Source organism: Saccoglossus kowalevskii, chromosome 19 (assembly GCF_978046115.1).
Source record: "Saccoglossus kowalevskii chromosome 19, keSacKowa6.1, whole genome shotgun sequence".
Classification (NCBI taxonomy): Eukaryota; Metazoa; Hemichordata; class Enteropneusta; family Harrimaniidae; genus Saccoglossus; species Saccoglossus kowalevskii.
Window position 1 is genome coordinate 22,136,778 of NC_140659.1, and position 25,398 is coordinate 22,162,175.

At 36.1% G+C, this 25,398-nt stretch overlaps 1 protein-coding gene across 1 annotated transcript; it reads left to right on the forward strand.

The window, feature by feature from the left end:
• Positions 1-3,292: 3,292 nt before the first annotated feature.
• LOC102801222 (von Willebrand factor-like) lies at positions 3,293-24,961 on the forward strand. The gene is made up of 9 exons (XM_006812738.3): positions 3,293-3,418; positions 3,958-4,041; positions 19,259-19,277; positions 22,252-22,395; positions 22,511-22,652; positions 23,507-23,574; positions 23,935-24,173; positions 24,283-24,569; positions 24,704-24,961. The coding sequence occupies exons 1-9, from the start codon at positions 3,416-3,418 to the stop codon at positions 24,711-24,713; spliced, it is 996 nt and encodes a 331-aa protein (XP_006812801.2). The 5' UTR covers positions 3,293-3,415; the 3' UTR covers positions 24,714-24,961.
• Positions 24,962-25,398: the final 437 nt, after the last annotated feature.

Consider the following 25,398-nt stretch of genomic DNA (forward strand, 5'->3'; position numbering starts at 1 on the left):
GGGAGTTGTTCAGCACTGAGATCAGATCGGAGATCTCGTTGAATTGTATTGGAGTTTAAGTATCTAGTCATTGGAGTAGTGGAGTTTTACCGCGTTATTGTACTTGATGTTTGCAGAGTATAATAATACCAGTACCAGTTGAAACCTCATCTGTTGGCTCCGTGTGCGTATTTTATCATCGCCGCCAGGGAAGTCTTCTGTTACTGTTGCCATTTTGGTATTTGAACCATCACACCTGTACTATACCAATTACGGTAATATTACATTGCGTGTGACAGAAACCTTTCACTTAGGTAACCGGGATTCGATTGTTCTCCACGCTAGACTCACAAAAACACATACAAGCTCAGTTCATGTCCATTCGATTCTTCGCTTGACTCTCGCTTTCTCCCCGAGACAGCTTAAAATCACTTTTTATTACTTGTCAACCATTAGCCAATTACAACACAGTATAAGAGACTTTAAGGCTTTGCCTTCAAACAAACAGCCAATCACATGAAAGTTGTACGCATCATAATACAATTGATTAATCGTCACTATATTAGGAAAACCACTATCATATTGTCAACGTCAGTTTATATTTATGGGTTTTAATAGTCTTGCAATAACATTCCACAAAGACACCGCATAAGTTTAAAATCGCAAACATCATTAGTTTTGGGTTACGACCAAAGTACCGCATAAACTCAAAATTGCAAACTCATGAGATGTGTCGGCTGGTCTCGACTAGTTCCGCCATCAGGCCTCATCATTAACCTTTATCAGTAATTTAACCTTTATCAGTAGATATCATGGCAACCACTATTAAGCTGACTGGCCTCGTTATTTAACCCTTATCAGCAGATGCCATGGCAACCACTATTAAGCTGAAATATAAATCATGATACCAACCAGGAAGTGCAACTACAAAGAATGAGAATAATGGAAACAGCGACAGAAAAGATAGATATACGCATGGTTTTAATTTACGTTTTTGTGGTCGGTCGCTTAACTTCCGCTCTGATAAAACGCTAGGGGCCAGGGCTAATTAATCATAAGCTTTGCACATGTGTCTCGTCACTGCCCGGGAAAATTTACTTACCACGGTTTGAGGAATAACATCGTCATCATCGTCGTCACATTCGTTAAGAGCACCTGTACGACGGCAACGTCGGGCACCTATATCGAGTGGCTCTCTGGTTCGATTTTCATCGTCGCTTGTAACGCCACCGCCGTCGCCGTCGAGAAAATGAGCGACTTGGATTGACAGTAGCTCTGCAAGAACGATCTCTTGGAGTATGTACGCCGAGACTAGAGCCCTACTCTGCACGAGGTTAGTTGCGGGCCTCACTCAATGATTTGACCACTGCCAGAGTGACAATCTCAGCAATATTTGGTGAGAAGGATGCCATACTTTAGTGATGATTGTGTAAATTTGCCGCGAGAAACTATTAACTTTCGGGTCAATTACAGTTCAGGGGTCATCGCGCATCCTTTCGTTTATCTGACTAATTATGATAATTTATTCATGGTGAGCAAATTCCCAAGATTAGCATAGGCGCGAGTACATGCGTAGTTTTTAAACTATATACGCGTTTGTGGCATAAATATACTAGTATCTTGTATCTATATCGCAGTGTACTAATACAGCATAAACATAAACTCTTTCGTTCGACAGTTGTAAATATTGTATGTGTAAAACTCTTATTTCGCTGACTACAGATTTTTGAATATCTGTAATTAGAAAAAAAACATAAACATATTAAATATTATCATTTTCGGCAAATAATTTGTAAATATTGTACTATAAAACCCATTTTCTCTGATTACAGTTTAATTTTCATTATGTGTGTTATCCCGTTTCATTTCTTCGATGGCCAATGCACCGGGGGGGGGGGTAATACATAGAACTCGCCTAATGGACGTACCCCTTAAATGGGTCACGTTTTTTTTTTATTTTAGATATAACTATCGGTCTTATTTCTGGCCAAGATAGGTATAAATATCGGTGATATTTTTTCGATTTGGTACAAATAACCTGAACATTGTGTTTAATAATATGCTCTTATGTAAGTGACAAAGGTGTTTCTATGGTCAAAATACATATTTTAATAAATCAATATACAATGCAACTGTTGGCTCCTGCTTTTCTGATAGAGAGCAAATACGGTAACTTTTTTATTTGGAATAAACAGTGATGACAGAAATGTTTCTTTGATATAAATATGACCCATGGGTATAGATTTTGCCACTATTCAGGTATAAAAATGGTAACACTTTTGAGCACTCAGGGACACCTTCCTACCTAGGTATGTATCAGGTAGGTATGTAACCATCATCATCTCTGATGTATTGAGAACGCAGTGTATGCGCCAAAGTCACCGGATGCGACAAGATTTGAACCAACTTGAACATTCTGACAAACTTGCATCGCACAAAGCATGACATGCTTCACCAATTGTGGTCAATTTTTCCGAGGGAGACAACACAATACCTGGCGCAGACGACATTTTCCCCGTCATGTGTGTGTAGAATACCCCCTAACGTATCTATTATAATTACCTTCGACTAGTTTTGTAAATTCGTTACAAATAATAGTCAGCAGCTAAAATAAAGGTTATGTTTATGCTGTATTAGTACACTGGGATATAAATACAAGATATAATATTCATGCCACAATCGCGTAGTTTCACACCCATGACAACTACTCGCATGTACTCGCGCCTACGCTGATCTAGGGAGTTAGTTCACCATGCATAACGTATCATGACAAAATAAATGACAATATAAATGTGAACAAAATGATGAAATAATGTAAAAATTCTATCAAAACGAAAACATAATGATACAATAAGGATGAAATAACATGAAAATGCTAACATAATGATGAAATGAAGATAAAATGAAAACATAATGTGTTGCCATTGTTGATTTACTCGATTACTTCGACGATCCAGCATGAAGTGCCTAACAACTAAAAAAAATGTAATTTTTTGCACCAACAACACCTAAAATATGGTTCATTACAACGCGGCACGCCTTAATTAATAAGTATATCTGACGACACACGAACTGGGAGGCTCGCGTACTGCTCACTACCAGTTCACGACAAGTTGACGAGTTCACGAATAGTTTACGAATGCATCAGTGTCCACATTGACACGAACTGGCGCGACTGGTTATTGAGCTTCTTAACTTTTTACAAAAAATAATGAAGCATTCTCATGATGGTGTACAGTGTCACAGCGTGCATCAACACAGATTTTTATTTATTTATTTTTATTTTCGTACGTGTTTCCATCAACAGCGCCTTTGTTTGGCCAGCAATAAACAGGTGATACATGGAAAGATAATCCTTTCAATAATAATCACATAGATAGGTTTGTGAGTAAAATATCAAAGGCGCTAGTTTGTGTACATTGCGTCGTCATTGAGTATGGTATGTGTATTTCCTATTTTGTATGTAAGAAAATATATTTCACATTCTCGATTTTTGTTTCCATTGTCGTTCGGCGAGCAGGGGTTGGAAAGGCCACATGTCATGCTAGTGTCAGCCTTGCATTAATAATTACAATGTTTGTTCACGCATTGTATCTTATATCAAAACAAATGTGTCGTATTCATCCTATTTAATGACTGACACATCTCTAACATTGTCGACATTTATACAATCATTCTCAGACCTCAACACTGCCAATGGCACCATCAGTAACATATCACCGCTATAACTGTCTATTAGGTGAATTTTTGTCTTGCGTTGTTTGAATTTTTGCACCATAATAGTGTGTCTCTACAGCTAGTCACCAACATTCAAATTATATGTATGAAAACATACATGTGAGGATTAAATCACTTGCCTATGCTATATTGCTTTCCACCAATAGAAAGGCTTCCAAATTAAGGGATTATATTTAAAAAAACACTCGTCAGAAGGTTTCTCTGTCCATCAGTTTTACCGTTGATACTCTCACACAACAGACTATTGCAGGAAAATCGGCAGCGATGTTACACATATTAGTGATCCTTACGGTTATCAGTTTAACTCAAGCATCCACCAAAGAGGTAAGTTTACTCACAATCGGGCTGACCATGTTTTTTTCCTTTTCCGTAAAATAATACTACGCTCTGGCACTGACGTGGTGGAGTGAGCAGTGTGTCACATCGCCTCTTTGAACTGGCGCAACCATTTCATATAACGGAGTTTTTAAAGGTGTTCATATCTGTCTACAAGTAATAGGACAGTTCTCATCTATACTTTCTGTGTGTTTTGTAATAATAATGGCTTCGAGAACTCGCAGTGGAAGCCAGAAAGAAAGGATAGTAGTTACTCAGCAAACGGTAAGTTCTAACTCTCAACCGTCACATCCGTTATCGAAGAATGACTACCACCGCTAGAGCAAAAAGATGTATCAACACGTGTTTTGTCTATTTTGAATGAACAACATATGCTATTTGAAAAAAATGGACGGTATTGAATCGAAATGTGCCACGTATGATAAATCTTTCGATTTCCTCAGCAATGACAACAGAAACAATAGAACACAGATTAATGCATTGGAAAATAAAATGGACGAAGCAGAGACCAATGTGATAGGTATTTTTGATGTTTCTAAACTGTCGCATACGACTTGTTCACCACTTCCGTGTGACTGAGAATGTTCTAGAACCGTACTGTGTCTGGGTGGAATTTTTAGAAACTGGTTGAATAGGTAATAGAACACTGTAGGAGGCAATAGAAGGTAATGGAACATTCTAGAAATTTGTAGTAAGTTCCAGACTCATTATGTATGCTGATGTAATGGTCTATTTATAGACAGTGTGGGTATATATAGGGGAGTTGTTCAGCACTGAGATCAGATCGGAGATCTCGTTGAATTGTATTGGAGTTTAAGTATCTAGTCATTGGAGTAGTGGAGTTTTACCGCGTTATTGTACCTGATGTTTGCAGAGTATAATAATACCAGTACCAGTTGAAACCTCATCTGTTGGCTCCGTGTGCATATTTTATCATCGCCGCCAGGGAAGTCTTCTGTTACTGTTGCCATTTTGGTATTTGAACCATCACACCTGTACTATACCAATTACGGTAATATTACATTGCGTGTGACAGAAACCTTTCACTTAGGTAACCGGGATTCGATTGTTCTCCACGCTAGACTCACAAAAACACACACAAGCTCAGTTCATGTCCATTCGATTCTTCGCTTGACTCTCGCTTTCTCCCCGAGACAGCTTAAAATCACTTTTTATTACTTGTCAACCATTAGCCAATTACAACACAGTATAAGATACTTTAAGGCCTTGCCTTCAAACAAACAGCCAATCACATGAAAGTTTTACGCATCATAATACAATTGATTAATCGTCACTATATTAGGAAAACCACTATCATATTGTCAACGTCAGTTTATATTTATGGGTTTTAATAGTCTTGCAATAACATTCCACAAAGACACTGCATAAGTTTAAAATCGCAAACATCATCAGTTTTGGGTTACGACCAAAGTACCGCATAAAATCAAAATTGCAAACTCATGAGATGTGTCGGCTGGTCTCGACTAGTTCGGCCATCAGGCCTCATCATTAACCTTTATCAGTAATTTAACCTTTATCAGTAGATGTCATGGCAACCACTATTAAGCCGACTGGCCTCGTTATTTAACCCTTATCAGCAGATGCCATGGCAACCACTATTAAGCTGAAATATAAATTATGATACAACCCCTTTTCAAATTCTGCTTATGCTCTCCGAGCATGATGTTCCCTTATCAAAGATGTCGTCACATTTATATTTCACACGTCAAATACATCAACAATCGTTATGCAAATAAAATACACACTAATATAACAAAATGTATAGTTTCAAATGAGTAAAAACAATGATTACATATGATGACTATAATTTCAAATAAAAAGTTATAAATTTAAACACAACTGTTATGATTCTAGAATACAATGGTTATATATTCAAACAAAAAGATTATAATTCTAAATACATTAATTATATTTTCGAATGTTCTACTCTATCAAGGAGAGGTGCCAGCACTTCACTTGGTACCCAAATATTCAGCATTTGGTTACCTATCTAATGCATACCAGTAATATCTCTGGGAATCTCGGTATATATTTCAGATAGACCCACTAGCAATCAGTAATGATTCCCTATACCTTCTACAGCTGTGCACACACTATCTGTCCATTTTGGTACTTTAACGGCCTTGGGCAAAAGAATCACACGCTCCTCGTCATGTAGTTTGTATTTCAAATCATCCCATCCAATACTTAACACAGACGTAATTATGCCTCGTTCAATGGTTACATTCTTGATTACGGGTCGCTTTGCAAAGGCCAAATGACTCGGAGACACGTACAGGGTCATGACATTTACCAAGGCATACAGCTTGTCATTTGATATCTCTAAAATTAATTAAAAATGCAATTAAGGTGCACGATACATTATAGAGCGGTTACGATAACATTTACACAACCGAATAATTGCCAATATCAATAAGAATCCTAAACACACTAAAATTAAAATTAAGGTTTTGTTTCGAAGTTGGATCACGGAACTCTTCAAATCTCGCAAGGGATGGTCCGTAATTAACTCGTCTACTGGCAAATATAACGTCTTAGCCCGGGCCCTGGGAATGGTTGCAACCAATATACTCAAAGTTCTCACCTTACAAATTGTATATACCGACAGAATCAGCGACCATGTACATATAATAGCCAGAATGGTTCCAATCATAGTAATAGTTTTGACCTCTAAAACGGTAAAGCAGGAGTTTCATCAATTGTGTCACGAAATAATTTGTCCGCCATAGAATAATGAATTGGTTTGTTAATAAATCTGCCGTCCTGTTTAAGTCCACTACCAAACGGGCGTCAGAATTTCGTGTACAATTTCATCCAAATTTCCCCTGCTAATGGTTATGTTAGGCAGTTGTACTCGCCACGGATTCTCGTACATTGACTCTCCTGTAATTTCTATCAAGTCATCTGGGTCATAAAAGGGTATTAAGAATGGCAAATTTACCGGATGCAGAAACATGGGGGCCTCATCTTCTGTGCAACTAGTCAGAAACGGTGGTATATAAAAATTGTCTGATTGTATAGCGCATCCACATGGCAATTTAATTATACACATTGTACAACCTTCAATAGGCTCTGGGCTTCTATCCCTGCATTCTATCAACCATTTTGTATCATTGCTATTCACTAAAATATTCCCCTGTCCGATTTCAAGAATCTTCGGGTCGTATACAGGATTAATTATTAAATCTATTTTACATGTATTATGGATTTCTTCTTTATTATCATAGAACAAGTCCTTCGTACACGACGACTTACGCATATTTATCATGGTAATTACAGAGGGCAATCATTTACTGACAGACCACTACAAAACGGAATTTGGTCCGTACTCATTTCAATATAGGAAGTTTCATCTTCATTAACCCCAAAATACTCTGCAACTGACGTCACCTTCGTGCGCCCGTTCTTTGTTGTATTATTGTCAACACGCTGAGGCTTATCACCTAAGTCATAAGGGAGGGGCATAGGCATGACTATCACCTTATACACCTTGAATATGTCGTTTTTTATTGTAATGGGGATTCTAACCTTTATGTACACATTTTTGTCTGTACGCCGAAATGTCACTCTCGCATTATGGTAATAATAATTCAAATTTGTATATGCTATATCAAAATTAGGATATTTCTTTTGTACTTTATTCCGCATCGCCCTTAAAGCATCCACTTGGTCCGACCAACTGCAAAGGCAACCTTTCTTGTAATAACACGTCAATTGAACCCACCCTACGTTGTGTCTCCCTTTCAAGTAACTGTAACGCTTGCAGCCGTTGGACAGCATATCGAAACATTACATGTGTGGATCGCCGTTCATAATTTAATTCTTTTTCTAATGCCTCTTTGATTGAGTTCCATGTTGTTCAAGCGCTCTCTCCATTGCGATAAACTAGATACGATCGAATAAATGGCCTCATGATTTTCCTTAATCCCATTCAAAGCATTTTCTATTCTCTTATTCGTTGTGAAAATATATGAATTTAAATCATCTTCGTATGCAACAATTTGATCTGTCATAACTTCGGTGGAACTTTCCAGTGCCGCTACATGTCATCTCAAAATATTTACGTCGTTGGACGTGGCCGTTCCAAATAAAGATTTCGATACTTTCCCTACAAAGTCTAATAATCCCCTCTTCTGTCATTCATCGCCCAAATCTTGTCTCTCTATTTTTGGGAATAACACACGAATCGCCCACTCGTCCCTCGAAATGTGATACATATAAAATTTATTCTGTTGCTCAATTAATTTCAAAATTTCCCCGTATTCCTCACAAAACTTTGGAATGAGGTGAACTGTTACGTTTGAACATAATGACCCGTTCACACTCATCGTAGGAATATCTAAATAAGGTATTGCGAACGTATGGTGCCAGTAAGTTAAACTGTTATCGATGTTCGCTACTTGTTCAAACAATTCTCCATAATTGGGGCGCAGAACATAATCTCTCGTCTGCACAGATGGTTTCCATCATACGACCAGTAATACACTAATAAATATCAATGCTATTCTCATCTTGACATCAATTTCTCGGGAGACGCACTATAAAATTAGTAATGAAATGAAAAGAAAGGGATATGATACATGATAAATGATAAATCCGTGGTCATTTCTCAATCTGCAATCGAATGGTAGAATTAAGTACCCACCTAAAACGTTTCCAATGTTCTCATCAAAATGTCCACAGCGTCACCACCCGGCATCTAACTGAAGGTGTGACCCCAACATCAAAGTCGTACGCAGTTAAAATGCGGGTATCACACCACTACTTAGCGCCGCCCACTCTCCTTGTAACTTAATCATGGGTTTTATCGTGGATTCTCTCCACGCTTATTGAGAAACGATCTCGCTTGAATGAACTCGTTAAGTATTATTGTTAGTAATGAATGACGTGCGTCCCAGGGTCTAAATAACATTCGTCTTATCACACACTAATCTCTTTTTAATATACTTCTGAACTATTAATCAACTTCTTCCGCTTTCTCTTATTCGCCTTTGTCGACCCCATAAGGGGTATCGGATGGTTTTCTAAAAATAATCTCGCTTGTTCGTGTAAATTTTCATAGCATTCCTAAGAATTTTGATCTTTTGGGTAACCTACCCATTTAATAAGATATTCTTTCCTACCATTCCCTAGTCGTCCCTTAATAATTTTTTCGATACCAAAATATCCGCTATTCTTACTGTTCATCTCTGTGTCTCTGGGCCCTTCAGAATAATTTTCTCCTTCAGGTATATCATCTAAATTAGGAACAATTTCTTCAGTAATTCCCGTTTGAGTGGATGGGGGTTCAATTTGCATTTCCGTATTCCTCCCATCAGTATTCACAACTTCAAATTCAGGGGTTTCCCTAACTATTTTCACGTCATTCACGTAATGCCCCGTGTTTTAATATATTCACATGCACTATATTATTAAATATTTTTCCATCACACACGCGTTGCAATCGGAAGTTCACGGGAGATACTTTTTCAAACGTGATTTTTTTACTCAACCCCGATGTTGCTTTAGGTGTATACAAATAAACAATATCCCCAACTTGGAAAGTACTCTCCTTCACTCACCGGTCAAAATAATATTTCATTCTTCCTTGATTAGCTTCAATGCATTTCAAAGCAGTCTCATGGGCAACTTTTATTTTTTTCTTTCAGTAATTCTGCATAACCTCGTAGTATTTATTCCCTTGTTCTGGTTCTATCAATACTGTATCTATTGGCAACGTCGCCCGTCTCCCATATGTTAAGTAAAACGGCGTTTCTTGAATCGTTTCCTGTTTGGTTACTCTATACGCAAATAACGCGGCCGGTATAAATACATCCCAATCTTCCTGTCTAGAGTCGCAAAACATACTTAATATTTGAATTAATGTTTGATTAAAACGTTCTGTATTCGCGTTACATTGTGGGTTATATGGTGTCGTGTTTGCTTTGCTGATTCCAAACATTTGGCAGGTCGCCCTGATTACTTCCGACAAGAAATGTTGACCCCTGTCTGATAAGAGACATCTTGGTGCTCCGTACCTGCATATAATTTCATCAAATAGAATTCTAGCTGTTGTTCGAGCACTCATATCGCAAAAGCCTCAGCCCATTTCGTGAAATAATCAGTAAATACGATAATATATCGATTTCCCGCTCGAGTTTTATGTATGGGTCCAATAAAATCAACTCCGACCCTATGCCAAGGGGCTTCTATTTTTAACGGTATTAAGGAGGCCTTGGAGCATAGTTTAGGAAATTTCCCAGTGGCGCAATCTACACACGTATACACCCAACTGTGGATTTCAGAGGCCATTTTTGGCCAATAATAACGCTGTCTGATTGAAGCATAGGTTTTTGCAAACCCAAAATGACCCGCCGTCACTTCATTGTGAAATTGTTCTAAAACGCAATTTCTTAATTTATGTGGGATGACTGTTTTACACAATCCTGATCTTTACTAAACCTACCCTTGGGGAACCAGAGGTGATATATTTTTTCATTTTCCATAAAATATTCGTCTCTAGTATATGCCAATATTCGTGCTTTGCGCAGTTCAGGTGGTAGGGTCCCGTTTGTTAAATAATCTATTATTTGGCTTATTTCTGGGTCGGCTCGTTGCATTTCACTAACGTTGCACCAGCCTGTGTCTTCAGGCGTTCCACCGACCATATTCCCTTCGCAATGTACGTCTACTGGTCTTTCATTATTAATTTCTGGTTGGGCTTTATCAGTTACTAAAGATATTATTCCAATTAAACCATCATCTTCCTCTAATTCTGTAGGCGTTTGGGGCCCCTCATAGGTACGTCTAGACAATGCATCAGCGTTTTGGTGAATCTTACCGGGCCTATGTACGATTTCAAAATCATACTGTTGTAACGCGATGACCCACCTTCCAATTCGGCCCTTGGGCCTTACTAACCCGATTATATACTTTAAACTTGAATGGTCCGTTATTACTTTGAACTTTCCGTGCCTTAAGAACGGGTCAAAATATTTAATACCTACCACTATGGCCAAAGCCTCTAATTGTGTTATAGGATAATTACGCTCTGCTGGGGTTAACGCCCGCCCGCCATATGCAATAACTCTCTCACGTCCGTCTTGCAATTGCGATAAAATAAACCTGATGGCTTGCCCAGTGGCGTCACAACTTAATATAAATGGTTTCTCGAAATTGGGGTATGCCAATATAGGTGGATTTGTTAGCGCCTCTTTCAGCTGTTCGAATGCCCGTTGACATTCTTCTGTCCATTCAAACGTTATATTTTTACTAGTCATCGCGTTCAAAGGCCTCGCTATTTTCGCATATTGGAACACTAACTTTTTATAATAATTACCTATTATTTATAATAAATACCTAAGAATCCTCTCAAACGTCTTATGTCATGTGGAATGGGGAAATCCCTTATAGCTGTACATTTATCGGGATCTGCTCTGATACCGTCCTTACTTATTACATGGCCTAAATACTTTACTTCCTTACACGCAAATTTACATTTCGGTAACTTCAGTTTTAAGTTAGCCTTTCTTAACCTTCGAAATATTTGATTTAGGTCCTCCAAATGTTTCTCAAAAGTATCGGAAAACACGATTATATCATCTAAATAAACTAAACAACTCTTCCAATTTAATCTTCTAAGCACAATATTCATGAGCCATTGAAATGAATGTCCACTCCTAGCAACTCCCATTGGACATCGGTTTAATTGATAATTTCCAGCATGGGTCGTAAATGTAGTGAGTTCATGAGTATCTGGATGTAGGTCTAATTGGAAATATCCACTTTTTAAATCAAGCGTCGAAAAATATTTGGGTTTGGCTATCCCTAAGGAGTCAAAACAATCTACAATTAAGGGTAATGGATATGGCTCTAGTTTCGTGATTGCGTTTAGTTTCCTATAGTCGACACAGCATCTGTAAGGACCCCCAGGCTTCGTAACCAAGACAACTGGAAAACTCCATTCTGTCACAGAAGGGGAAATTATATCTTCACACAACATATCATTAATTTGTTTTTCAATTTCCGACTTTTTTTGAGGAGTAACTCTGTATGGTCGACAACTAATTGGGTCGGGGTCGCCCATCAATCTAATTTTATGTTGTATTATTTTTGTGTGGCCCATATGACTGGCAATCTCTGCAAATTCATATTTAAGAATTTCTTTAATGTTTCTTTTTGTCCAGAGTCTAAATCAGCCCCCGCCATGTCAACATTAAAAGGGTGTACAGTTTCACTAGGGTAATTATCATACTTAAACTCATTCAAATTTAAGAGTTCTCTCTCTGAGCCAACGTCAATTATGCCAGTATCCGGGGTCAAACATTGTTTCATTCCAACCCTAATGCCTCAGGTAATTTGAATTTCTGTGTCAAATGGATTCATTATTCTAATTGGCACCTTATTCTTATGTATTTAAAAAATGCCTTTTGCAGTCAATAACCGTAGATAAATTATTCACGCATCTAGTTTCTGCAATTACGCCATTTGGATAATGTGACCGAGTTTTACAATTTATAATTTGCTGTGTTCTGGGAGGGATCGTGATACTACTCTGTGTCCATATTGGTGACCTTGGTCTCAAGTGAAACTTTCATGCTGAGAAATCAATAACTGCTTTATGTTCCGCAAGAAAATCTGTTATCCAATTATCACATTACTTTTCGTATAGTCAATAATGTGAAAAGGAATTGTTACTTTTTGATCCGCTATTTCTGTCCTGACATAGATCCGACCTCTGAGCGGAATTATCTGACCGTTCACAGTATGCGCTGAACTTCGAAAGGGGGGATATATTTTACGATTTCTCAAGCTTGGAAAATTTCGCATGAAACTTTTTGAAATAACCGAAATTTCTGCTCCCGTGTCTACCAATGCCCAAACGTATCTATCATCTACTTTCACCTTAATCAAACTACTATATATATATATCGGTTGAAACACAAAATATATTGAACACAAAAGAGGGCTTTCTACCATTTTTTTCCCATGGCTAGTTGGTCTATTTTCCGCCCTTCCTAAAATAGACTTTTTGCGTTTAAATTGTCTCCCTGTTTTTCGTTGTCACAATTTCTAGCAATATGGCCCTTAACCCCACAACTATAACAAATTATATCTCTCAAATCCCTTTTTCGTGCCCTTCCCCAAAATTCTTTTGCAATATGACCTCTTTTGCCACAATTATAACAATTACCACTGAAATAATTTTCACAGCTGTAACAGCCGGCTGCAGAATGACCCTGCTTATTACAAATGCTACAAATCGGAATTGTATTGAATTTCCTACCCTGGTATGCTAGGCTTGTTGTACCAATGGTCTGGCCCTCATTCATTCTGGGTCCCTCGAACTACGGCGGGTTGTATACGTATTGCGGTCGATGTTGTTGTAATAATTGTTCAGTTTTCCGTGCTAACCTTTCCACACTGAGTTCAATCGCTGATAAATCTGCGCCATTCTTTTTCTTTTCTTCTTCTTGCATATTGCAAACTATTTCACTCAGTCGAGCCCTTTGTCGTGCTTCATCAATCGTTTGAGGCTGATGCGCAATCACCTGACTCTTGATGTCATTCCGTAGCCCGGCGCGAAAATAACGTAATTGTTCTTCGGGCATCTTACGAAGTCGGGCACAACGCGACTTGATATTTGTTGCGGCTCCCTGTTTTCACTCAGACAGTTCTGGTCTGGCTGGTCTCGACTAGTTCCGCCATCAGGCCTCATCATTAACCTTTATCAGTAATTTAACCTTTATCAGTAGATGTCATGGCAACCACTATTAAGCTGACTGGCCTCGTTATTTAACCCTTATCAGCAGATGCCATGGCAACCAATATTAAGCTGAAATATAAATCATGATACCAACCAGGAAGTGCAACTACAAAGAATGAGAATAATGGAAACAGCGACAGAAAAGATAGATATACGCATGGTTTTAATTTACGTTTTTGTGGTAATCCCAAAACAAGATTGAAGATCAACTCAAAATGTCGGACATTCTTATTAATAACGCACACCGTGTTCCAGCCAAGGCAACTCGTGAATTATAGTAATGAAAGCTAAACCTAGACATATCGCTGCAACATTTTCGCTTTGAGAGAAACGAAGGAGTTTCATAACAAATTCGCGGGTGGCTTTCAAGGATTCTACTGTGTTTATTAAAACGGACTTGTGCCCAACTGACTACAAAACTAAAAAGAAGTTTCATTCAATTATGTATTCTGCATACAAAGAAGGTATGTGAGTTTACCAATGTACGAGATGTTCATGAATGGATCAAATATGTGCTGCCACAAACAAGTTTTTTTTCATGAATGCTTTTCATTGTTTTCGAAATTGACTGTAATTCTAAACAGCACACCCTGAACTAATTAACATTTTTAAAGCCAGGTATGCGTGACTTATGACTCCTTTCACTCTTTATTTTTTGTTCAGTTTTGTTATATATAGCATCTGCCCACTATGCAATGTGGTTTGTGTAACCTTTGTGCGAGGGATGTGGCTAGGTCGACAATGGTTGCCGTCGTTGTTCAATACACGTGCTTATTTTTTGACATTTGGGATTTCTGTGTTTGTCATCGTCGTTGTAGAGTTCGGTTTTGTGTGGTTCCTTTTTTAGTCTTTTCTTCAAATAAAGACTTCGACTCTTGATCCAGTAATGGTTAAAAAAGGTAATATGCCAGAACTGAGAAATACTTTCAGGCGGGAACTGTATACATTTATAGGTTTACTTGGCGAGGGGGTAGTTCTTCGTTGCTGTATTTAGAAATATTAAAGAGTTTGACATCATGTTTTTACTAAATCAGACCATGAGGCAATTTTAATAATTTACAAAATTGGTAAAAACAGGTTAGGGGACCTGGTTTTTGGAAGCTCAATTGTGACGTATAAAGCGATAGCTCATATTCTGAAATGATTAATATACTGATCTCTAGTTTTTAAAGTTTAAAATTATAGAAGCGATAGTTGAATTTTCAAAAAGGAAAGCAGAAGAGAGACGAAATAAGGAACTGGAACCAATGCTTGAATTACAGAATTTGTCAGAAAAAATTTCGATGAGATGGTATTGGCCAAATACGAGATTAAACAGCAAGAATCAGATGTTATTATTGATAATAATATCAGAGGTACAATTGTAAGGTCAAAGGTTTAATTGTTTGAAAATAGTGAGAAAAGTACAACATTATTTTTGAATTTAGAGAAGAAACACAATTATTCAAAAAAGTCAATTATTGAGTTGAAATAAGGAATAAATATTTAATCAGTGAAAAAGATAGTTTAAAGGAAATTAATAGGTATTACAATGAGCTCTATGCATAAAAAAACAATTTAGAATTTAGTGAGAATGATAAGTTATTATTCGTAAAGGAAAATATTCGTACTCTATCAAATGAGATTGCAATACAGTGTGAGAGCCCACTTATTAGGGTAGAGATGCAGGTTCGTGGGCACTTGAGAGTGAATTTTTTTTTTTGCTTGTTATTATCCAAACAGTCTTGGCTATCGACTGTTAAACGATTGTAGAATTGTGAATAGTGAAAAATACTCAAAAAACGATTTGAAAATATACATAACAGGTGCAAACATTCTCTCTTTTGAATGCTTAGCAAGATTTAGCAAGGCTGTACATAAATAATAAAAAAGAAATATGGTGAAAAAAAGAAAAAAAGACGGGATCTCCATATTATACACTATATTTAACTTTTAACAAAACGATAATACATTTAAATTTGAAACTGTTACATCCATTTTAATTATGAGCATTAGCAAACTTCTCATTGAGTGAATTGTTATGCAAATTAGCAATTATCTACAAATTAGCAACAATCGTACAGACAACTAGCGTGGGTGTTAATTTATGCATAAACTTGAAGTAGTGAAATTTGAGCTGCTGCCCTGCAAAATTGACAACTGGTAGACTGTTTTCAAGACGGCACTTTCTTCACAGTAAACAGATGTACCCATAAACCAATTTTGACAGGAAACAGAATCATGGTTTAGTTTTTTTGTGCATATTTCAATTACAGTGTCCATAAAAAAATAAAACTTTAAAATTTTAAAATTCATACAATAAGCTTTCCGAAAATATATAGTTTTGTGGACAAGGGATGTCATCTTGGTTTCCTAATTAACTAATTAAAATACCTGTCAGGTAAACTGCATCTCTACCTTAAGGAGGAAATATTTGCTGTACTTAAAAAATCCTCTCAAAATAAGACTCCAGGTAGCGATGGTCTACTCCCTAAATTTTATTTGGGGGGGTATATTGGAGACGCCCTGGTTGCTTCACTCAATTATGGTTATAAAGAAGGCATGATGTCAAACACACAAAAACGGGCAGTCATTACCTTATTGCCAAAGCCAGATAAATACTAGCTTCATCGATCAGCTAGGCAATTGAAGACCAGTTTCTTTATTAAATAGTGATTATAAGCTAGCAAGTAGGTGCATTGCAAAACGTTATGAGAATATTTTGCCCACGATTATCCTCGCAGATCAATCAGCTGTTATTTCGGGGAGGAAAATTATGGATAATATAAGGCTTATTTCTGAATTTATCGATTATTGTGAGGAGTATAAGCACCTAGGGACAATCATGTTTGTAGACTTTTCTAAAGCTTACGATACTTTAGAATGGAACTTTATAAATAAGGCATTGACTTTGTTTAATTTTGGTGATTCATTTAAACGTTGGGTAAATATATTTTATAATGATATTAAGAGTTGTGTTGTAAACAATGGGTTTTCACAGGTTGGTTTGGATTTTTCAGTTTAAAATGTTGCATGGTACAAATTTATTCTTACACAAAAATAAACAGATAGTTTGTGTAAATATTGTCAAAATGAGAAAAAAATTGGAACATTTGTTCTCGTATACAGATTTTGGAATTCATTACACAAATGTAATCACATGTTCAAATATTATCTTTGAAGTACTGAAAAAGAACCCCTTTTTAAATTAATAATCAGAAACCAAATTAACATTGAAAAAATATGTTTTAACTGAAAATAAGTTCGAAACAAAATGTGGCAAAGTACTGCAAGTTATTGAAGGAGATTTGTAAGTTAATTTTATAAGTTCACTTACCGTGTAGTCGTGTAAATTAATGTCATCCAACATTTTATAAAACAAAAGGATTGAACCTTTTTTTTCACTTTTCCCCTTTTATTTTCTTTCATTACTCCAATTTATCACTGTTAATTTTCTATTTTTTGACATGTAAGAGTGTTGTCTTTTTTAATATTATATGAATAAATAATTTCATTAATGTATTCACTTTACTTTATCATTGACCCCTATGAAAAAAAACAACACTTTAAGTATGCAAGTCATTTTGATAGATATTGCGTTATTGGTCAGTTCACTGTCATGTTGTACGATTAAAATATATATTTAGGATCAAGATCATGTTATAAATGAAATTACTTTGACATATAAAATTAGGCATCACTCAAGTAAGTATACGAAGTTGACTGATGTAATTTAATTTTTAGACTGACTGTATAGTCTATTTCGTATCATGCAGGAAGATATAAACTTTAAACATATGAAATCAATTACCTTTAATCGGTTTCATAAAAGGTCATGTAAATTTGTAAGTTCGTGTATTTGACAATAATTTCGCCACAGATTTTAAAGCGCTTTTCCAATATTAATAAGTAAGTAAAACAAGTAAGATGTTATTTGTGAATAAAATGTGTTGTATCGTGATATTATATTATTACAGACACATTTATATATGGCAACGATATATCTGATCACATTGTGATTCACATTAAGCACAATATACAGCCTACACTAGTCATTCACTTAAATATGACATTATTTTCAAGTTGATTTCTACTTCGTGTGGATGTTCAAGTCCATTTCAACTCTACAAAACTGAAATATAAATGAACGCTTGAAAAGCACCATACTTCAATTGAAACAACATTATATTGTTTGCACATTGCTGATCGCATTTTCTTGTTGAAATAAATATAAATAACATATATATTATCATGGAGGTATAAACAGAAGGAGTTACAACATGTTTAATCCTAATAAATTCCCTTTGTTTCTAGTCGAGTTGATCCTCTTGTCTGTAAACGTATTTTGATTTCCATGACCATTTCCGACGCTACCATTTACATTCCTCGTAACCAAGGATGGGGTGTCTTTTTTTCTCGATTGTTATGCGGTATTTTACGGGAATAAGAGTAATGTTACTTGTGCTATGCCTCTAGAAAGAATGTCATTGTTATGACATGTTTATGTGTCCATGTGTACATCTAGGTACATCTTTTGCCATTATCCAGGCGTCGCGGGCTCTCCAAGTACAACCGTAATACTGACATCGGAAATATCAACAGTTCCTTCAAAATACGGTCAGTGTACCACGAATGAAAGCTAAATTTCAGCGAGTCCTTGAAACGTTTGTTGACGGCAAGATTCAAGGGGTTGCAGCCGATCGGTACAACAGGCTGGAACAAACACAGTGGCGATGTTGTTATCGTGTAGTTTTTTTATTCAAAAAAATCTTCACATCGATGTGCTCTGAATATATGAAATATTGCCAGAGTTTTTTCGGGTAACCGCAGCTTCTGGTGTGTCGATGTCACATACGAAATGATAACAGTGTCTAAATACCGATCCAATGTTTTCTGCATTTTTTACTTGGCAAAATGGCTGCTGAGTGTGAGCTGCAGTATTAATAGCGATAATCTTCGGACATTCGTTTTTAATGTGTGAATTAGTAACATACATTGAATAATAAATGCTCCTTGTTCTATTTTGTTAAGATTCTTTTTTAAATTTATTGATAATTACGCATAAATGAAAGGTCAAAGTTGAAATAATGTGTCTGTAGATTGAAGAACGCGAATAATAAAATGAGCTAATTGGTCGAAATTTGCTTTCGCGCGAAAAATTCCCGTCCTACAGTATGGTAATGCACCTTATCTGTAGATAATTTTTTGTTTTCTAAATTAACAAGCATTAACCAACATTATAATAATCATGAAACCCTAGAACTTAAACCAGTTGTAACTCCTCCTGTTAATACATTCATGATATTACACTGTTAGTGTTATATAAATAGTATTAAGTGAATAACACTGTTTTCTGAATGGTGAGTGAAGTTGACTTGAGCGCGTGTGGAGTTAAAATGGCTACGTAATAACTATCATCTATGTGGTATTGAAAAATATTTATATTCGATTTTTTTTCAGTTTTTGGGAAAGAGGAATGGTAAGTATGAATATTTTGGTTGACAAGAGTTGCCATATGAGTTAGTGAATCAGTCTTCATGATTTGTTGAAAATAATTCAAATGTGTGTTCCAACGAAGTTTGTATAGTCTGAGAGCACTTAAATTTAAAAAAACCAGGCGGTTTTTGAAAATGACAAGCTAAATTGGAACTTGTGCATGTAAGATCATTTGTTTTCGAATATAGCATGGTATATACTTCATGAGTTATATTGTGTCTGCCTTGTTAGCATATAGGTAATTCAGCAGACATGTTGTCCAAACTATTAAACTACCGGATCTCTATATTATTCTAGCAATAAAACTGTTAAGGCCAGGTAAAAAAAATTCTCTGTTTCGCGTTTCATGGAAATTTTAAAATGCGACGATTTTTTTTAATACTGAGCTAAAATGGGAGAAATTTGAGACAAGTGCGGGTACAAGCGCATTTTGAAATGCTTTAGAAGGAAAAAAAACGTTCGAGGCGCACAGTTCAAAATGATGCGCGCGGAAACGAGAAACAGAGATATTGGCTGCTTGACCACTTTCTGAGCGGATAGGCATCTAGATTTGTTTATGGTATATAGTACAGCTCATGTGTTATAGATATCAGCAATAAAAACCTCAGCGGTCAGGTGACTTTCCCACCATTTAGTTTTTCCTAAAAACGGCAAAAAACACTTAACAATCTTCTTCTTCAGAACCGCCGAGTAACATGTTCTCATATTTAGTACTTAGCTTCTATATATGTTTGAAAATTTTATTATGATTGATCACATAGTTTGGCCACTATTTAGGATTTCTTCTAAATAGGAAGTAATTTTTTACTCATGCCACACATGAGGGATTATCTTCAATATTGCTGCATGGCATCTCTATATCAACCTAATTCAGAAACCTAAAAAAGATTTTAGATCAATGACATGGTTTGGCCGCCATCTTGGATTTTAGGCAAAATTGACCAAAAAGTTTAGGCATTTGTTTCTCAGAGATGAATCAACCAATTAACTGCTAATTTTGAATATAACATGCCTGAACATTACTACATATTAGAAAATATTTTCGACGAGTCACGTGGTTTGGCCGCCATCTTTGATTTTATGTAAAAATTACCAAATGTTTGGGCATTTGTTTCCTAACTCTGCTTTAACCGACCTACTAGATGTTTTCATCAATAATATGTCTGGGCATAGCTCCAAATGATAAAAATAATATAATTTTGATCAGTCACATGATTTTGCCGACATCTTGGATAATGTGCAAACATAAATTATTAAATTACATGTGTTGTATTGGTCCGATTGGAATAACATTTTGTACGTGTATTCTACTCTTTAAATACATTCTTTTCCATGAATGTCACATGGCTAGTTCGTGTGGCTATGCACCAATGGGGTGGGGGCTTCTAACCTCATTAACATGCATAACTGATATATCTTAAGCGCTGTTGCAGTGAGGAAGTTGCAACCTTCTGAATTATGATGACGTCAAACAAAACATTTGACTAAAATAACTGATGACCATATAAGGTCATGTGAACTCATTAATATGCATAACTGTCATAACTGAAACACTGTTGCGGAACGAGACATGCAATCAGTGTCATAATGAAGGCATCAAACATAAGAGAATACTATTTATGATTATGTAACCTCATTAATAGACATTACCACGTGGCTCATTATTATTCTGAAAAGCATATTTTGATAACCAAAACAGGTAAATACATTGAACTATCTGCATGTTATTTTGTCATCATCTAACAGATCATTCAAACCACCCTATTGGCAATCCAGTGACTTCATTATTTATGCAATATACATGCTTGAAAGTCTGGGCCCCGATGAGGCCGCTTGCGTCTTTAATTTTTATTATTGTGGGTGTAGTTTTTAGCACGCTCAATTTTGCACGCACTGTTTATTATTGGTTCTTATTTTTAGTTTGTCTTGGGTGTTGTTGGGTGTAATACAAGAAAATCTACTACTGGGCGAACATCATATGTTCATTTAGATGTCCCAATCCCTAACAGTGCTGTCTCAAGCTAGTAAGGAAAATTATTATAGCACTAATTACAAATTTCGTCATACGGAGATATTCTCAAAAGGACAACTAGGCCAAGAAGTAATCTATACTTAAATGTTTAAATAGCTGTGAGTGTAAAATGACATTGTTTTTATAAACAATAAATTGCAATTGACGGTTCTATTATATTTTATTCATAATTAAAGATATTTAATTCGATTGCGAATTTCCAACAAAGAAAACATGATCTTTAAGTTTAAATGGTTACCAACTAGATGAGATGAGAGGACAAAAAAAGCAAAACACTACGAGTCACAGGCAAAAATGTATGCCACCAATAACAACCAATGTCCCGTAGCGGCGTTCGAATTCTAGCTGACAAAATTGCAGTGAAATTGCACCCGGGTAATTGCCACCTATTTCAAAGAACACGGGACAACGCAGAATTCGACGACGATCTATGGTTTTGTAATTCCCCATTATGGGTAAATAAATTACAGGAGATGATGAAGGTAATTTTGAAAGCTGCAGATTTGTGTCGAGTGTACACCATTGTTACATTATTAGAGCGACGGTGTGCAAAGTCTTTCTTTCGGCCGAAGTTGAGACAAGGCATATCATGTACATGTCACAAAAAATCCGATCTTACAGCATCATTACCCAAATTACCCAAAGAACAACGACAAAACTTGTCAGGCATACTGTCACAGAACTTTGGTTATACCAAAAATGTAACCAGGTCAGATGTTGGGACTGAGGTCGCCGTGTTGGTCGCCGTACATGATACACCATCGCGTCTCAAACTTCGGTAGAACCAAGTACCGTTGAACGTCAAATATCCGCGGTTACAAGTAGTAACTGTACTTTCAATGGGCAAATTATAGTCCATATTGTACAAAAACCGGATTATTGCATTATTGTTACTATTACCATACTATTCATGTTGGTTGTTCAGATCCATCACCAACCGCATATGTAGTTGTAAATGGCCCGATGTCCTGGTATGAGGCAAAAAAAGAATGTGAAAATAGAGATCTCGTGCTTGCTGAACCCCACACCGAGTCTGAAAACGATGCAATACAAGCATTAAATGTGTCAGGTACTTATTTTATTTTAAATATATAGAGTCTGGTCGATAATCAAAAAATATTACATTTTTATTGATTTTGGTATTTGTGATTTTGTTTTACTTTCTATGTTTCGTTCTTCATTAGGTAATTATTGGCTTGGTATTACCGACATACACCACGATGGAACATTTACTTACCGCACATGCAATAGAATCCCTGAATACAGTAACTGGGATGCCAACGAGCCAAATGGTTATAATATGATTGAGGACTGCACAGAGATGCGGTAAAGGAATTCACATGTTAAATATGAAATTATATGTAATGCGAAATCAAACTAAGTGCGGAAAAAAAACACGCAATGAAACTTATTGTATTTCAATGTGTATTCAACAGCACATTGCCTTAATTAGAATTCACTATCATCAGGTGCAGCCAACGAGCAATAAATTGAAACAGTCAATTCCCTGGGCCTTTTGAAGTATGCTAATTAATATAAAGGAAAATGGGGGAAATTAAAAGCTGTTCATAAACTACCCTCCACCTGAAAAAATCTCCTTCTCTTCTGCTGACCAAATTCATCTTTCCCCTGACTCATTAAAAAAACCTTTTTTGGCTACTCCCCTACCGCCAACTTTCCTGAATCAGTTTCTTTTGAAATAATGAGAAAATTTGCCAAAATTTCCGAGGTGTAACATCAACTTTGTACATTCATAGTAATGACAACTGTTATGAACTCTATTCCTCACTTACACTGGTTGCAGTACAATGTTTGTGAATACCCCGGGTGAATATTCACAGTGCTGATTGGTGGCGTAATTCATCTAGTCATTGGCTTCTATGGGCTTCTTGAATACATTAACCACACAGCAGATCAGTTGGTTACTCGCATTATTTATTGATAGCACACGACGGCTGTCTACATTAAGCAGATGTTATTTCCCCCTATGCGTGTTTTATTATACCCCTGCCCTAAAGGCTGTTTTGCTAACTCTGATTGATTTTTTTATGTGAGTACCCTACCCACTAAAAAAAGTTTCCCTGTCCTTGCATTTTTTTAAGAAATCTGCCCTCACTTTAGAAATAGTCCAGCATTGCTTTTTACATGTATATGCTAAACTGTTCAATTATATTTGATAGAGAATCCAATGGGTTATGGAATGTAATTCCTTGTAATTGGGTACTAGGCCATGCTGTTTGCGAATACTGTGAGTATGGTGCTTTATCTCTTCTCAATACTATAACTATTTTAGTTTTGTATTCATGGCAATACAAATATGAAATATTAATCCGGGTCATTCTTTTTGACCAAAATTATTTGGAGCAATATTGTTTGCCCTTAAGTAACCTCCGATCACTTTGACTAAATATTGCAGTGAATGTGTGGTGAATTTATATTTTTTGTTTTATACTTTTATTCTGAGTAATGGTATCATAAGTTTAATACAAATATGTATAATTACAACTTAGTTCACATGAGCATTCTCAAGATAGCAATATTGTTTTTTTCTTTGATTGTTTTTACATTGTTATGTACAGAATCTTTAGATACATTATTGTTTTATCAGGGCACGGTGCGCATGGTATTATGCAAATGAGAACATTCGACGGACGCCCATATATATTCCAAGGCACATGCTGGTACAATCTATTCAAAGACTGCACCGACGACTCTCGTTTCGAAGTCACTGCAAAGTTTGAACCTAGAAAACATAGCACATCTGATAAAGTCAGCACAAGAATTGTCGCTTTCAACCTAACTTTTGGCGATCAGTACGCAAATGTTGATGGACTGGACATAACTACAGTAAGATACAATATGTTGTATTATGATGGTGGTGCAAACCAAATTTAGTTGAATCTAATTTCTTTATATAATCCGTGACCTCACCAACATGCTAAACATATACCAACAGGGACGTACTGGCGGGCAAGTGACTGCAGCACACGCTATAACCATCCATGTAGAAGATAAGAAGATTACAATGAACTTCACTTCAAGGAAGACGACATTCACTCTTGATTGGACTCTAAGAAAACATGCATTAAGTGTATCTTTCTATGGCTCATTTTATCGTGGCAAGCTGTGCGGTTTGATGGGCAATGCTGACGGTAATGCTCTCAATGACTTTCAAAAACTTGATGGCAGTATTGCAAAAAACGATGTTGGGTTTACTGAAAGCTGGAAAGTGAGAGAAAAAAAGTAAGTTGTTTGTTTATTTTTTTTTTCAATATGATGCTCCATGAACATAAATTAATCATGTTATAATGGTAACCTGTGTTCCAAAGTTCTACAAACTTATTAAAGTTAATCTTTTTTGTGTGTTGATGTTATAGATGTGACTAGCAATATCTGGCAAGACGAGACAACAACTTGTTCACGGTAGAAATTTAGGAATAAATGTTAATATTTTACTTATATGTGAAAATATAAGATATTTCGATTTAAACTTAACCTATCAGATTTTATTATATTCAATGACTCAATAAAATGTAGCTTTGGCATGATTGTATTTTTATTTATTTATTTTAATGGTATACCATAGGGATTAATGTATGGTATTGTCGAATAATATATTCAACTGCATTGTTTGATGTTGTGGCTGAAAGAGTGTCATCTATATGAACTTGCAATATGACCATCCAATCACTAACAAACTTAACACTAGTGAGCCATCATTACTATGGTATTAGTATATCAGAAACAACTATATTTATAATACAACCAGTATGCGAGAAAAAAACAAATCTTACACATGAAAGAAGAAATGCGACAAGAATAACGTCAAGTTGGCGGAAGTTGTGTTGATACAATATACCAACCTATTGATATAAGAGTTGTGAATGGTGCAAAGTATAGAGAATCCCATAAAAAGTAAATCTGATTGGTTGGTAATGAATACGCCCCTTTAAGTATCATTGTTTCATTTTCGTTATAAAATAAAAAGTCTATTTCTCGAATCTAAAGGTGGCCCTTTCGGGTCTTTAACCAATTCAAAATTACATAATTGGTGTTGGACCAATTTAGACTG